This window comes from Callospermophilus lateralis, chromosome 16 (assembly GCF_048772815.1).
Source record: "Callospermophilus lateralis isolate mCalLat2 chromosome 16, mCalLat2.hap1, whole genome shotgun sequence".
Classification (NCBI taxonomy): Eukaryota; Metazoa; Chordata; class Mammalia; order Rodentia; family Sciuridae; genus Callospermophilus; species Callospermophilus lateralis.
In genome coordinates this window covers 66,363,585-66,381,484 of record NC_135320.1, presented here as the reverse complement: position 1 = coordinate 66,381,484, position 17,900 = coordinate 66,363,585, and the positions used below count along the sequence as shown (strand labels likewise).

The 17,900-nt window shown below is 32.2% G+C and overlaps 1 protein-coding gene across 3 annotated transcripts in view; it reads left to right on the top strand.

Moving 5' to 3' along the window:
* Csmd3 (CUB and Sushi multiple domains 3) overlaps positions 1-17,900 on the top strand; it is a 1,108,856-nt gene that overhangs the window by 777,348 nt on the left and 313,608 nt on the right. For all 3 annotated transcript variants that reach the window (XM_076835404.2, XM_076835403.2, XM_076835402.2), the window contains one exon: positions 11,629-11,798. In XM_076835404.2, the coding sequence (XP_076691519.2) occupies positions 11,629-11,798 (170 nt within the window). The remainder of the gene's footprint in view (positions 1-11,628; positions 11,799-17,900) is intronic.

Below are 17,900 nucleotides of genomic sequence, written 5' to 3'. Positions count from 1 at the left end.
ATATATATATATATATATATATATATATATATATATATATATATAATTTTTTAGAAAAAATTATGACATACACAAAGAAAGACCATTTAACATCCTCATTTCTGAGTCAGATGCCCTTCATTTTTTTCCTTGCTGAATTGCTCTGACTAGGACTTCCAGTGATGGTCAGAAATAGTAAGAGTCAGCATCTTTCTCTTATTCTTCATCTTAGGTCAAAAGCTTTCAACTTTTTACTGTTGAGTTTAGGTTAGCTCTTGGTTTCTGATACGTGGCCTTTGTCGTGTTGCAATTCATTTCTTGAGTAACCTAATTCATTGAAAATTTCTTGTTTTTGTTTTGTTTTTTAATCAGGAAAGAATGATGGAATTTTTCATTTTTTTCTGCATCTAATGAGATGATGATACAATTTTGTCTTTCATTCTGTTAGTATGTCATATCACACTGATATGTACATGGTGAACTGCTTTTGTATCCTAAAGATATATCCAACTTGATCATAGTGAAAGATTTTTAAAAAGTACTGTTAAATTTGTTTTACTAGAGGTTTATCAAGAATTTTCAAATCATGTTTAAAGGTGATATCAGTATATACTTTTCTTGTTTGGTAGTATCTTTGGTTTTGGTATTAGGATGATATTAGTTTCCTTTGGATGTGTTCCTTTCTTTTCACTTTTTGTAAAAAAATTTGAGAATTATTGGTATTAATTCTTTAAATCTTTGATAAAGCTCAATCATTCCTTTGAGGTTTTTAATTATTATATTAACTCCTTACTCTTTGATCCATTCAGATTTTTTATTTCTTCAGAATTCTTTCTAAGCATGTTGTGTGCTTCTAGGAATTTATTCATTTTTCTAGGTTATTCAATTTGTTGGAATATAATTGTTACAGTATATACCATATAAATATGGATCATATTTCTCTGTTATTGGTTGTAATGTCTTCTCTTCCATTTTTTAGTTTATCTTTTCAGTATTCTCTTTTTATTGTTTTTCTAGCTTAGCTAAAGAGTTATCAATTTCTATGTTATAAAACTTGACCCTTAGTTTTGTTATTTAGTCTCTATTACATTTATTTCTGCTTTAATCTTAGCTATTTTTTTTTTCTAATAACAACAGGCATCATTTTTTCTCCTACATTTAGTAGTTTCTTGATGGGTACGATTAGGTTGTTTATTTGAGATCTTTCTTTTTCTACTTGCAGGCATTTGCCACAAAAATCTTACCTCTTAAATATTGCTGTGCCTTGTAAGTTTTGGTTTGTTTTATTTCTTTTTTCATCTGTCTCAAGACATATTCTTTATATTTTTAAAAATTATTTTCAATTTACACAATAAGTGGATATATTTGTCGAGTGCAGTGTGGTATTATATACAGATATATAATATATAATTATTTATCTATTATTCCAAACATTTACCATTTCTTTGGTAAGAAGATTCAAAATTCTTTCTACAAGATATTTTGAAATATACAACTATTTTGGTCAAACAAAGTTGCCATACTGTGATATAGAACATTAGAAAAAGCAGTCATGAAATTCATCTGGAAAAATAAGAGACCCAGAATAGCTAAAGCCATCCCTAGCAAGAAGAGTGAAGCAGGTGGCATCACTATACCAGACTTTAAATTATATTACAGAGCAATAGTGACAAAAACAGCATGGTATTGGCAGCAAAATAGACTTGTACAATGGTACAGAATAGAGGACACAGAAACTAACCCACAAAATTACAGTTATTTTATATTAGACAAAGGAGGCAAAACCGTTCATAGAAGAGATAGCCTCTTCAACAAATGGTGCTGGGAAAATTGTAAATCCATATGGAACAAAATTAAATTAAACCCCTATCTCTCACCATGCACAAAACTTAACTCAAAATGGATAAAGGACCTAGGAATTAAACCAGAGACTGTGTCTATTAGAAAAAAATGTAGGCCCAAATCTCCATCATATCAGATTAGGTCCCAACTTCTTTAATAAGACTCCTATAGCACAAGAATTAATATCAGGAATCAATAAATGGGATGGATTCAAACTAAAAAGCTTCTTCTCAGCAAAAGAAACAATCAGTGAGATGAATAGAGAGCCTACTAATTGGAAACAAATTCTTACCACAAGCACATCAGATAGAGCACTAATCTTTAGGGTATATAAAGAACTCAAAAATCTAAGCACCAAAAACACAAATAACCCAATCAATAAATGGGCCAAGGGGGCTGGGGATGTGGCTCAAGCAGCAGCATGCTCGCCTGGCATGCGTGCGGCCTGGGTTCTATCCTCAGCACCACATACAAAGATGTTGTGTCTGCTTAAAACTAAAAAATAAATAAATAAATAAATATTAAAATTCTCTCTGTCTCCCTCTCTCTAAAAAAAAATAAATAAAAATAAATAAATAAATAAATAAATAAATAAATAAACAGGACCTGAAGAGACACTTCTCAGAATATGATATACGATCAATCAACAAATATATGAAAAAATGTTCATCATCACTAGCAATTAGAGAAATGCAAATCAAAACTAAGATTTCATCTCCAATCCAAATGGCAGCTATTAATAATACAAATAACAATAAGTGTTGGCAAGGATGTGGGGGATAAGGTACACTCATACACTGCTGGTGGGACTGAAATTGGTGCAGCCGATATGGAAAGCAGTATGGAGAATCCTTGGAAAACAGGATGTGAAATCAGTAAGTTGAAAAAATTTCTCCATTTCTGTTTTTAACAATATTCCCAATAGCCAAGATATGAAATTATCCCACCATTTTTCCTTTGACCCATTGGTTGCTCATGATATGTTGTTTAATGTCCACATGTTTGTGAATTTATCAGTTTCCTGTAATGAAATTCCTTCCTGTTATAAAAACAAAATTTCATATTGTTGCAGTCATAAAATGTCCTGATAAGATTTCAATCTTCCTAAGTTGTTAAGACTTTTTTTGTGGAATAATGTTATTTATCCTGGAGAATGTTCCATGTGCACTTGAAAACAATGTGTATTCTGTCTTTGTTGAATAGGATGTTCTGTATATGTCTGTTAAGTTCATTTGGTCTGCAGTGTGATTTAAGCACCATACTTTCTGAGTTACTGTTTGGATTATCTTGAGTTCTACAGACAAGTAAACTCGTGTAGTTTGTGAGCAGTCTCTCTGACGGGGTCAGGGAGGAGTTAGTAGATTCCATATGCTCTTTCCTGCTCTCAGCTTCTTCAGTTCACTCAGCTTCTTCCAATCAATCAGACACCTCAGGATGCTAGGATTCTAGGTGGAACAAGAGAGAAGTTAGCCTCTTGTATTATTTATTTGTTGTATGATGTTGTTTGTTTATTTGTTGCATGATGTTGGCTATGGGTTAGCTAACAATCTTTTTATATGTTTATTATAAACTTCTCTCTTTGTATTTTAATCTATAAATAGGAAACACATTTTGAACATCTCTCTTATCTATGGTTTAAGATTAAGTTTAATTTAAATAATTTCATCAAGTCATTGCAGAGAAAATATTCCTTGGTTCCAGTGCTGTTATAAAGTGGATGGGACACTTCATTAAAATACCTACTAGACTAATTTATTGCTGCCTTTCCCTTCTTCTTCAATATCAATTAATGAAAATTAATTTTCTTAAACAAATTTGTCTTCTTTCTTCCCCCAAGTCCTCCCTCCTTCTCAGGCTGTCATAATTCTATCATTTATTTTCAAAGTGCAAACAATCTGCTACCTCTGAAACATTCTCCAACTAAAAGAAGCAATTTCTCTCCTCTTTAAACCTATGAATCCTGTCGCTCTTCTTTTATTCCTTTTGTTTTATAGCATAGTGATTTATGAGAGTTTCTATCTTCCTGGTGAAAGTGAAGTCCTTTAGTTTCACTGTATTGTATCATATGAGTGGAAATATGGAGATAGGAATTAAATTTTAGGGTCTTGAGGCATACATGCCTATGTTTGAAGTTCACCTCTTTTGTGACCCTGGGTAGCTTATTAATTCAATCTCATTTTCAAATTCCTCTTTAGAAATGGTTTGCCAGGTGCCATGGTGCACTCCTGTAATCCCAGCAACTTGGGAGGCTGAGGCAGGAATATTACAAGTTTGAGTCCTGCTTTGGCAATTTATCAAGACTGTTTCAAAAAGAAAAATAAAGAGCTTGAATGTACCTTAGTGGTAAAGTGTCCCTGATTTCAATACCCAGTACTCCCCCCCCCAAAAAAAGAAAGAAAGAAAGAAAAGAAAAAAGAAAAGAAAAAGATATATAAACTTGCTTCACTGAGAAGTGCACATGAAGTGTATATCAAATTCATATAGGAAGCACTGAAACATTATTAGTTATTGCTAGTGGTTTATCATAAAATCCATATTGTATAGAGTTACTAAATTGTATTAGATAAGAGAAGTAATTTTGTTCTTACTTTCTACAGGTACTGTTTCTCACACTTTTATTCCAAGAATAACTAATCTCTTTTTTAGTATCCCAATCTCCCTAACTCCTTGTGATTGAGTTAGAATTTATTGGGCTTTCACAGAGTCTAGAAAAGTTTGTATGAATTGTGGAATAGAAGAAATACTATTAAATATTGCCTTATTCTCAGCCTTTTTTTTTTTTTTTTGTCCTCTTATTCTCAATCCACATGTGTTCTCTGGATAAACTTTTTATCTGTGTCATGTCAATCTCACAGATACAAATATGTCTAGCTTCTTAGCACACTTCTTTTCCTGATGTACAACAGACATACTAAACCAATCCTGTACAATCATTTCATCAGCATTTACTCATACCCTTTCTTCCTCATGTCTTCTCTACATGTCCCTTTCTTGCACGACCCAACATTCCATAGTCTTCAAGTTCTACAAATTTTACTTTCAATCTCCTCTTCCTCCATTGCTGTAATTCAACTTCTTATCATCTCTTCCCTGAAACACAACAATAATTTATGGTTTTTCCACCTGTGGTTAACCAAGACTATAATCCATTTTCCATAGAACTGCCCTAAATGGTTTCTCATTCTGAGAGAACTATCACTAGCTCAAAGTTGCACAAATAAGGCTTCTCCCATAGTAGGACTTTAAGTTCCCAGAACTGCCACAGCCAACTCTCTCCTCCACCTGCTGGGAGCCATCAGCCAAGTAGGTATGACAATTTCCTTGCCAGCGTACCCCCATGTTTCTTTAGTGGAAGGACTCATGGAAATAGGACATTTTGCAGCGACATTGCATGTGAGGTGACCTTGCTCAAGGACCAGGGTGGATCCGTGTTTAGGGTGTTCCCAGTTTAGCATAATCCGAGATTAGGGCGTTCCCCATTTAGAATAGGGCGTATTCTGCTGCCTGAGTTCCCCTTGAGTTCTCACGGGATTCAGAATATATTTGGAAGCCCATGAGGTGTGGAAAATGTGGGCAGAAAACATGGATTTCCCCAGAACGTGTTTGTAGAAGGCCGGTGTGAGATCGGGAATAAAGAATTGCTGTTTGAATCTACAAAGCTATGAGTGGCTCGTGATTTGTGCCCAGCCAGACTGCAGCATCCACCCAGATGTTTTTAGACCTGTTCCCTCTGCTTGGAATGTTCTTTCCCTCAACTCACTTTCTCCCATCACCATTCATTTTCAATTTTGAGTCCTTCTGAGAGTCTTTTCTGACCACTCAGAACAGGTCAAAATTCTTAGTTACATGTTTCTATATACTATATTCTTATTTGATGAGTGTCTAGTAAGAATCTGCCTCTTCCACTAGAAAGTTAGCCTTGTGAAGGTTTCCATGCCCAATACGCAATAAGGATATGATAATTATTTATCAAATCATTCAATTCCTTTTCCAAATAAGAGCATTCTTTTTAAAAAATTTTTAGTTGTAGATGGGCATAATACCTTGATTTTATTTATTTATTTTTATGTGGTGCTGAGGATCGAACCCAGGACCTTACACATTTGAAGCAAGCAGTCTGCCACTGAGGTACAAATCCAGCCCCAAATCAGAGCATTCTATTATTTGCATCTAGTCACTTCAAATATCTTAGGAAAACATCTCAGTCCTGGTACCCTATTAAGAAATAAATTTTTTATATTAGAATGATCTCATAGCTTTATTTTTATTATAAAATATCCCTTCACATACATATGCAGTATAAACTATTCCTCAAAACTCCTGCCTGGAGACCTTGATATTATCAGGATTTAGTGAATCACAAATTATTAACAATCAGGTGATAGATAAGCACTGTCTATAAATGTCACTATGGCTGGAAGGTAACATATTATTTTCTCTTTTATTCCTAAATTTTTAAAAAAAGTTATTTAAGATGTAGTCTAGCTGTTACCCAGGCTGTCATCAAACTCAAGTGATCCTCTCACCTCAGCCTCCCAAATTACGGTATACACTACTATGCCTAGTGAAGGCAGATAATTTTTTGGACTCACATTTTCCACTTGAATTTCTGGAACTCCTTTTACTTATACTCTTGTTTTTCACATTGTTTATGTTCTTAGGATCAACTAATCATTCTTCTCTTCTAATGGAGTTAGATGTTCTGCTGTTACTTCCTCATCTTACTTTTAACATATCTTAAAATATTCAATCACAATTTGCTAATACTTATTTTTCATTTCTAAGTATGTACTGTGAAAACTTGCTGTGCTAATCATGTAATAGTCATTGGAAATGCTTAAGTTTTGATATTCTTGATAAACATTCATGAACATCCATTTACAACCATTATTTTTAAGAATTATTCCTGATACTTCAATGTGGCATTGTTGTATTTATTTCATCCACCATTCCAGCTACCTGATGCTGGAAAGAATCATGACAGTATAATTCCATCAAGCCATTTTTTAAAATTGATTTAATTTTTAAAATACATGACAGCACAATGCATTATAATTCTTATTACACATATAGAGAACAATTTTTCATATCTCTGCATATAAAGTATGTTCACATCAATTCATGTCTTTATACATGTACTTTGGATAATGATGTCCATCACATTCCACCATCATTGCTAACCTCCTGCCCCCTCTCTTCTCCTCCCACCCCTCTGCCCTATCTAGAGTTCATCTATTCCTTCTATGCTCCCCCTCCCTACCCCACTATGAGTCAGTCACCTTATATCAGAGAAAACATTTGGCATTTGTCTTTTGGGGATTGGCTAACTTCACTTAGCATGATATTCTGCAGCTCCATCCATTTACCTGCAAATGCCATGATTTTATTCTCTTTTATTGCTGAGTAATATTCCATTATGTATATATGCCTCATTCTTTTATCCATTCCTCTACTGAAGGACATCTAGTTGGTTCCACAGTTTAGCTATTGTGAATTGTGCTACATAAACATTGAATATGGCTGTGTTCCTGCTGTTTTTAAGTCCTTTGGTATAGACCCAGGAGAGGGATAGCTGGGTCAAATGGTAGTTCCATTCCCAGTTTTCCCAGGAATCTCTATACTGCTTTCCATATTGGCTCCACCAATTTGCAGTCCCACCAGCAAGTTTTTTCTTTATTGGGGCCTTTATTTATTCTTTATCCATTTGGATCAGAAGTGGTGTTCACATAGAAAACAGCATATTCAAATACTCAAAAGTGTGAGGGTTGACTGGGGTCACATTGTGAAAGGTCTTGTATGGCATTCTCTAGACTTTGTCTTGCTAATAAGTACATTTAAAGCAGAAAAAGGAAGATCAGATTGCGTGTGGATGTCATTGTCACCTTACTATATAGAAAAGCTGAAAGCCTACTGGGTTTTTTATCTTGGGTATATAGTCAAATGGTGCAAAGTTTGTTAGTTTCAGTGTTAAATGTTGTTCAAAGCCAGTTAGCAAGCAAGACTTAAGTAGCAAGAGTACTGAAAGAGAGCTTGCATGTGGCAAATATTAGTTGACATTGAGTAATAGAAACCAGATTTTGGTATATATCAAATTCTAAGATTAAATCAAAGATAAGTTTCTATTAAAATAAACTGTTTATTAAGCAACTAAATCAGGGAATCTGATATTTTGGTTATATGTTTCTCCTTAACCTATTATTATTAGAAAATACTATTTTATTAAAGCACTTACTGAAAAATAAATATGCATACTTTCCAGTAGTTATACACAGAACATTAATGAAGATTTTTAATTGTTGCTTGAATATTTTCCCTTGATAGAAGATAATATCCCTGAACATTTAAAACTTATATGTAATAAAGTATATATTTGGAAATTATATGTAGCATGGATGCATTCTGATCCCCAGGACACAACCCAGCCCACATATATAGTTTTTATTATTTTTAATAAAATGTGGTCTAGTAGTGTAGGCAGCAGATAAAGTAAATCGAAAAAAAGTGACCTTATGTACCAGGTTGCCAGGAATAGTCTCAAGTTACAGCTGTTGTCTGAAATAATTACTTGTAGTACATCCTTTCACACTAAAAGAAAGTATTTTGATCTGAAAAAGAAATTATATCTTCACCCTCTAACACCATGACAAATGACACATAAATCCCAGCTCTGATAAACACTTTCTTCAGTGTTAGCAAGAAAGCTCACTTTGGTTCCTTTATCTATAAAATTGGAAAAAAATAAATTTTACCTTGAAGGGTTGTCATGAGAAATAAATGTAAAGTTAAAACTTCAGGAAAGTGAAACCCATGAAGTTTCACATGGCTCCATGCTAACAAGGTCCCCATGCTTAGTTGAATAATCTCTTGAAATTGTTAATAACTTTTTGAAAAAGGGCAGTACATTTCATTTTGCACTGTGCCCTATAATTTAGAAAGTCAATCACAATTAAGTGAGAGATACTAACTTAATCTAAATATCTCCTTAATCCTTCCATTTTATTTGAAGATCTGATTTTATTTCACCAAGTCCAAAATTATTTTGGGGCCATTTAAACTGTCAGAAATATTAAAATAGAGCAAAATATGTTAATTTTAATATAAAAAGGCAAATATACATTAAATTACACAGCCTAAGCCCAGTGACATTTCTGGCAGAAGGCTCTTACTAATTCACATTTTGAGAATTTAACAATAAATAAGCACTATATTTTTGAAGGGCAATTGAAGTAACTTAATCATTTTATTTTGTTTTCTTTTCCTTGTTTTTTAAAATTCTTTTTAGATATACATGACAGTAATGTATTTTTACATATTACACATACATGGAGTATAACTTATTCTAATTAGGATCACATTTTTGTGGTTGTACATGATGAGTTTCACTGGCCGTGTATTCATATATGCACACAAGAAAGTTGTGTCTAATTCATTCTATGTTTGTTTCTATGTTAGGAACTATGTTTTGATCAATTTACTAAAGCTTCTAAATCAATTGTAATATCATAGATTATTCTCTAGAAATAGGAATGAGTCCTTTGGCTTTTTATAGATTAATGTATTTCTATACCTGGGATGATTTCTTTACATTGGGGACAAGATAAATATCCCAACCATTTTTTTTTCATTTTTAATTTTTCTAGTACATGTGACAGAATGCATCCACTAATATTTATACTTAAAATATCCATAATAATAACTTTAATTTATTAAGTTCTTATTATATGCCAGCATGGCATTAAATGTTCAATATGCATTATCTATGTATATTACCAACACACACACACACACACACACACACACACACACACACTCACAAAGACACACACACACAATCCCTGTGAAGAAGGTATTACTATTTCTATTGCAATAATAAAAATATTTAGGCTTAGAAGAAATAATTTGCCAAGTCAAACAGCTAGGAAGAACTAGAGCTTAACTTTGAACCAAAGTCCCTAAACTTTTTAAACCTGAGCTCTCAATGTATCTATATTTTGCATCCAAGAAAATATTTTCAAAACTTCATGATTCTATAAAATAATGTGAAATTTTATAAATAATATAATAAAATGTGTGTTATGGATCATCTATATGATCTGGATACATTTTCTTCATGTCTCTGTAAGCATATCTAGATTTTAATGATCTAGTGGCAAAAATGAGACAGATTTAAAATGATTCTTTCCGACTAAGTGAAGGATTCATGGCATCATGTAGTACTGTATATAGCAAAGTTTCTCAGTAGTTCAGAAAGGCAGAGTCAAGGTAGAATTGAGTTGTTATGTAGTAGTGTAATTAAACAGTTAACAGACTCCAAAAGCATATACTCTAGCAGCTGGTACCTGAAATATATTTCCAAGGGTGATTTAATTCCAGGGAAATAAAATCTTCTGCCACATTAAATTCATGTTGTTTTAAATTTTATTGTTTTTGCCTTTGTGTTCCTGGATATGTAAACATGTTTGGTATTATGACTGTATACCACTGAAAGCATAAAGGCTTACCTTTTTTTATGTTTGAACATGTTTAAGTAATATTAAATAAAAATAATTTAAATCAATATTGGGAGTCTGTGAGTTCTTTTTTTTTTCTTTCTTTTAGTTTAAAAAGAATGTAGAGAAATATTGGGTGATATTTTTTCATGTGATTTGTTGGCTACTAGTTTCACACCATTCATTTTTGTTATTATTTCACACAGTGTTGATATTATACTGACTGCTTGTTCTTGTCATTTTCATTTCCTTGTTATTCTTTTCTTCCTTTGGTCTTATTTTGTTAATGTTTAATTATTTAACAGGTAATGCAATTCATTATTCTTTACCTTCTTGTCTACATTCTATAAACATTCACCTAAATCATTATTTTTTCATCTTATTTGGAAAATAATGGCTGGCATTCCTTTCATTTTGGCTAAACCTTTGAAAATATGAATCCTCTTGCACCATGGTTTAGTAATGAAGAAAGTAATTAGGTAAGATAGAAACCTGAATAAGCTGAATTTCTGATCATATTTTGTAATATCGATACAAGTTCTTTAAGTCATACTAAATTAAAATTAAATTTGAATTAAATTTTTTGAGAAATTCTCATTTCTCCCTAAGTAGTGAGATATTTCCTCAAAGTTTGCACAGTGAGTTCTACAGGCACTTGTCCTAGAAGGTTAGTAGTACTGTACAATTTGTTTTAATGCCTTAATCTAGTCTTTTAAATTGAAAAGTGACATTTTTCAAAAATGTTCAATTTTTAAAATAACTTCATTAGTGGATTTTAAATATTTCTATTAGTTTTCAAAGATAATTTAATATTTTCCTTTTTGTCATTGAAGTTCTTGGATCAGGGGAATGCTGAGTATTGGGAGAACTTATGATCTGAAACATTTAAAGATAAAAATAAAAAGATAAAATTAGAGTTGTTTTAAAACAAATTACTCTCTCTACTATTTTCTAATTTAGAAGAATTAAATTATAAATTTGAATGTATTCCTCAGAAATCTGCAAACTCAAAGACACTCTGAAAATCTATTACTCGTATCCTTTGCCATGCTATTCTTTCATCCAAGGAAAAATCATATTTGTAAAATTTATTTTAGATTTCCATTTGTAGACACGTGTTCTTTCCATGGGTAGTAGTGTCTTCTTATATAATATTTGAGAAGGGAATAAATCATCTACAGCACATATCCACATGTGCATTATTTTTATGTTAGGTTCTAGGTAAAATACAATGCATTTGCACTTCTATACATGAAATTACTTAAAAATAATAATGCATTCTATTTAACTGTACTTCAATATTCTGTTTTACCTGCAGCTGAATGTGGTGCATCTGCAACAAATAATGAAGGAATTTTGCTCTCTCCAAATTATCCACTCAACTATGAAAACAACCATGAATGCATTTATAGTATTCAGGTTCAAGCAGGAAAGGGGATCAATATTTCAGCCAGAACATTTCATTTAGCACAAGGAGATGTTCTTAAGGTAGGTGAACTTAGACATTTTTGTATTTTGATCATTTTTACTAAGTAAGTACATTGATAAATATATATATATATATATATATATATATATATATATATATATATATATTAAACCATAAATGGATTTTGTCATTCATACATGCATATTATATATAGTCCACATTTTTATTATTATCTGAATTGAAATAGAATGTTTTCTTTCCAATGTTTATTTATAATAAAAATATAAATTTTATTTTTAATGCATACATATTCATATTTCAATAACATCAAAATAAAAAAATTAAACACAAACTATCTTAATAAATAAATATTATATATAAACATGATTAATGTGAATGGTCATTTCTTTAAGAAACATGATGCTGATTTGTTTTTATTTTTATGTCTATTAAGTAATATCTTTCTCTGTGGATATGTGAAGAATTATTTGCATTTATGCAGTTTCATGAATATTTTAAGCCTAATAAATCAGTGTCTATAAATTTAGAAAAGAATATACTTTGTTAATAATTAATATTAGTATAAAGCTGAGTATTTAAAATTTTTGAAATAATGAAATGCCATATTTTTTAAAAGGTAATATGTTTTTGAAAATCAATATCACCATAGTTGCTGGTTCCTATTTTGCAATGTAAGTGTTTTGATAACATATAGTTTATGTTCAATATTTTAAAAATGAAAATAATTACTTTTATAAAATCACATTTAAATATTTAAAATTTATGTATATCTTTCTTAAATGGCAAGATATTTTTGTGCAAGGTAACACATACAATATACTTCTGTTTTCACAAATCTTGAAAAAAAAAAAGATATCTCAGAATGGTTTTGATAGAGGATTCTCATGTAAGCAATAGCTTTAATATTGTTACTTACTTTTTAAAAGTAAAATCATTGGATAATAATTGATGGCTGTTTAAGCCAAACACTACTGTATGTTTATAAGAGTTGTATAGGACTTGGGAAATATTTTCTGCAGTACACTTAAATGTATACAATTTCAATATTAATTAGGACCAATATATACATATATATTTCTGCTTCATGCACATTTTCTTCACAGGCCAGAAATTTACTATTCAATATCCTTACACCTCCACTTCATTGGTTGGATTTTCCTTTTAAAATAATGTATATCTGCAAGCTGCAGGAATAGCTCAGTGGTAGAATGCTTGCTTGCCTAGCATGCATGAGGCCCTGGGTTTGACCCCCAGTACTACAAATAAATAATAATAAATAAATAAATAATAAATAAAAATAATAATTATAACTTATATTTTATAATTGGAGTCAACATTGAGATTATTGAATTCTTCTATGTAGAAAAGAAGCAGTAATTTTTTCTGGCTAGGGGAAAAAAATGTATCAATGAATACATGAAATGTCTAAGCCAGGCCAATAATCTCTATCCCATAAACAACCATGATAAAGTTCAAAGTCAGGAAGTACTTCCTTACATCTACCACTCCTACATACTACTATCACTGCTAAAAAACAAAACAAAACAAAACAAAACAAACAAACAAACACAAAAAAACTCTCCTTTCCTTTTGTGATGCTTGAAATTTATTTTCCTATATTATTTTCCTATATTGAATGGTTCTTAATATCTGGAAAATCCACTTGGCATAAGAAATGATGTCTTTTAAAAATAAGATAGTCCCAATGTGTTTTTCAGAGTGCTTTTTTCTTAGGTCTCACTTATTTGAGCAAGTTCATATGCACTTGTCATGAGTGGTACCTTGAGAAGGGCAGAACCTCAATAAATGACAACCTGAGGGAATGTGATGATAGAAATAAAGCTAGTCTGAAAACAAAACAAAACAAAACAAAATAAAAAAAAACCTTCAATTTCAGTCTCTTTAGTGGAGTGGTTGCTCAGCTATCTCATTTGCTGGTAGATCTGAAGTCATCAGTGTCGCATGGGTATCCCATGCTAGTTTTCCCAACTGTTAGACCTGTTTGTATCTTCTAGCTCCTACTCTCAACCTGATAAGAAACACTTTTTAGCTATTTGGTATAGGACACTGAGTTATACCATTATTGCATGTGGCTGGTTCAAGTCTAGTTGCCTAATCAGTCACTGGTAGCTATTTCTTTCTTAGCTCTTTTCTGGGAATGTGTAAATTTCTATGAGTTATACCACCTTCCTGGGATCCAGATAGAAAGCCAGGTATACAAATTCCTTCTGTTTCTGATTCTTGGGGTTCTAACATCACTACGTGTAACACAGCTAAGAAAAAACATTGTTACCTAAATTAGACCCTAGGTCTCACTATCTCAGTATATTTCCCAGGTTAGCCTCAAGCTAGCCATCCTTCCACCTCAGTCTCTCAAGGGATTATAGGTGTGTGCCATTGTACCTGGCTATTTATCTTCTTAACTCATCAAGGAAATGTTTTTCTAGGTTGGTTGGAGTCTGAATAGAATGTATTCTTCTATTATTCTTTTAATTTTTTTAAGGTACTGTTGATTGAGTCCAGAGGCACTCTAGCATTTAGCTGAATCCCCTAGCATTTTAATATTTTAATTTTGAGACAGGGTCTCAATATATTCCTCAACAATAAATTGTTGAGGCTGGCCTTGAACTTTCAATTCTTCTGCCTCAACATCCTAAGTAGCTAGGATTACAAGTGTGCACCACTGCACCTGCCTTGTATTCTTCTATTATCAATGGTCATACTTTTAATATGTAATTTAATTCTTTCAGTTAAGAGTTGTAGAAAGTGTTTTATCTAGGGTTTAAGCAATCAAAACTGAATAGTTTCCATTGTCAGCCTGGAAGGATGAAAGCTGAATACCAGTCAGAAATATTAGTTCTGATTTTTGTTGTTGTTGTTGTGTTTGTTTTTATTTTCAAACAAAGATTAAGCACTATGTTTAGATGAAAGAATATAGCAGGGACAAAATCTGAGACAATCCTTTTACAATCGCTAGCCTTCACAAAGACTTATTTATTGGGTCCAGGGTTGTAGATCAGTGGAAGAGCACTTGCTTAGTATTCTAGAGACCCTGGTTAGATTCACAGCACTGCAGAAACAAACACAAACTTATTTTTTAGCTAGATACCATGGCGTATGCCTGAAATTCCAGCTCCTTTGGAGGCTGAAGCAAGTGGATTGCAAGTTTGAGATCAACATGGGCAATGAGATCTGTCTCAAAATAAAATAAAAAGAGTTGGAATATGTCTCAGATGTCGAATGTTCCTGGGTTTTATCACAGTACCAAATATACACAAAGCAAACAAACAAAACAACTTATTTCTTATGTGATATATAGAGCATAAATGATTGTGGAGAAAAGCAAACACAGTACCTCAAAACTGGTGTTTGATATTCTGTGGGAAAAGGGGGCAGGAGTTTTGATGCCATATTAATGAAAAATTAGATAGTTGAGTTACCTGGTTAATAATTTTCTTTTTAGTGATATGAGAAGGGATAATTACCTCTTATTGCATTCTGGGATACATTGTGACTATACAGGCATCTGAAGAAATCTTCAGGCACAAACTAGACCTCTATTCAGACCTTCTATGTTCTTGACCATTTTGCAGAAAATAATTTAAGGACACATTAGGTATGAATAGAAAAGTAAGAGATTTATTACAAAGGGAAAGTATACTCTCCAGAATGGGAGTGTGGCACATCAAAAAGAGCGAGTCACCTAGTATTTCCCTGGTTTTTAACATTTATGGAAGGACAGTAGCTAGGGGCTGACCTAGAGGTGGAGTGTGCGCAGGGTCATGCAATTGCTTGTGAGCTGTCCTTTTAATTGCTCATTGCTCTGGCATATTCTTATTGTGCACTTCCTCCATTGGATTTCTCATTAGTATCTTAAATTTTCTCTCAGGGGTGCATCTGACTATAATGATAAGGCTAGGGTCACTTCTTGGTCATCAAAGCTTTTAATGTATACAGTCCCTAATTGAGAAGTTCCTTCAGATGATTTGTGATTATCTTGTGGTTTTGTTAACCTTTTCATCAACCAGTAGGCAAGCTGCAAGCATGTAAGTAGGATCAAGGACACAGACTGGGTTGCTCATAAGTGGTTTCTTCTACACTCCATCGGTTTATGATGTTTCTCTTTTGAGACTCAGTGTTCTTGCTATATTCCTGAATTGCTAACTCTACATGATTTCAAGTTGCTTTCCTAGATGTGTTTGAAAATTTGAGATTTGCATTTGTAAGTCCCAGTGGTTAAATTTCCAATAATTTTAAAAGCTTATTGTTAAATGTTGCTCTTTCTAAAACTTCCATTATATAACAAATCAGATTGTAATAAAATTATAATTATTAACATAATGAAAAGTAAAAACATAACCTTTCATAACTATTTTACTAGTGTTTTAGAGATACTGGATAAAAATTTACATTTACATTGTTTTGGACAAAACTCCTGTAGTAGGCTTCAACAGATGAAGTGAAAAATCAAAATGGAGTCACTCATGCTGAAGTTCCAAATCACCAAGCTGAAACAAAGCTGTTTATATGAACTTGTGGAAAATCAGGATTAGAGATAACAGCCAAATTTCCCAAACAAGCAAGGATCAATTGGCATGATAATGAAATTCCCAGTTTTAATTCTTACACAAAAGAAGTTAGACCTGAGATAACCTGATGTTAAATAATCTTATTTTCCTATTATTCAGTCTCCCTGTCCCAACTCAGAAGGAAAGTGACTTGAAAATGACAGATCTGTTTTTTTTTTTCTTTTGTTTCTGTTTTCTTCAGTCTTTCTCTGTCTACAAATCAACCTTCTCTGCTGAGTGCATCAGAATTCTTACTCTGTAGTGAAATGCTGTCTGAGTCTGGAATAGAAAATAAAACCAATAAGATAGTTAAAATTATTGTGATTTTTATTCTTTGATGGAGTACATTTATTGGATCACAATAATAAAAATATTATGGCATGGTTTATCTCTTTCCAACCCCACATTAAATGATAATCACATTGATACCTTGATATTGGCCATGGTGTAGCCACATAACAGAAATCAATAAACACTACAAATTATGGTTATATTTATTGTTTTATTCCTTATCTATACTTAAATAGAAATAGATTGTATCTATAGCTATTCTAGTAAATAGAACAATGTATTGAGGATTTTTCTTTTTATTATTTCACTACCACATTCAATTTACTAAAAAATTTGCTCATGTCATTTGCAAGTTAACAAATTTCTGATATAACCATGTTTTTGATGTACTTTCCTCTTAAGGCCAAAAAAAAAAAATCAAGAAATATTTATTTTGGAATTTTTCTTATTTGTCATATACATAGTGTAATTTTGACAAATACAGAATGATACCATTCTATAATAATTAATTAGTTATATGGATCTTATAATGCATAGAGCACATTTTATTAGTAGGCCAAATTGGAGCTGGACACCTTTTCTTTTTAAATGATGAGGTCTTCCTATGTTACCCAGGATAGCTTCAATCTCTTTGGCTCAAGTAATTCTCCTGCCTCAGCCTCCCAAGTAGCTTGGCATGCACAGTCATGATTAACTGACATCTGTTTTTAAAAATACCGTTTTGTTGGGAGAAATCCATGTTCATCCATTTATGTATGGTCTGTGTCTGTTTTTGTTCTAAAATGGTGGGACTGAACAGTTGTAAAAGAGATAATATTATCCCACAAGACCTTGAATATTTATTATCTAGCTGTTTTCAGAAACAGTTCATCCACCTCTCTTTATATCCACAAAAGTTATTTGTAAAACAAATGAACATACTTATAAAGAGGTATACATATATACAAGATTTGTTTGAGATATTCTTGTTGAACAATTTCCAGCACAGCAGTGATGTCATGCTCATCATACACACACATCTATGGACTCTCCTTGTCATTCACTGGTAATCCTTTGTTAACTCTTCCCTCTAAAATACTCTGTAGTGGATGGGGATGTGGCTCAGTTGTAGCACACTTGCCTGGCATGTGTGAGGCACTGGGTTCAATTCTCAGCACCACATATAAATAAATAAAATAAAGGACTATCAACAACTTAAAAATATATATTAAAAAATACTCTGTAGATGTCTACTCTGTGGACTATCATGTTAGGCCTCATAAAATCCTTCACTGTCTTACA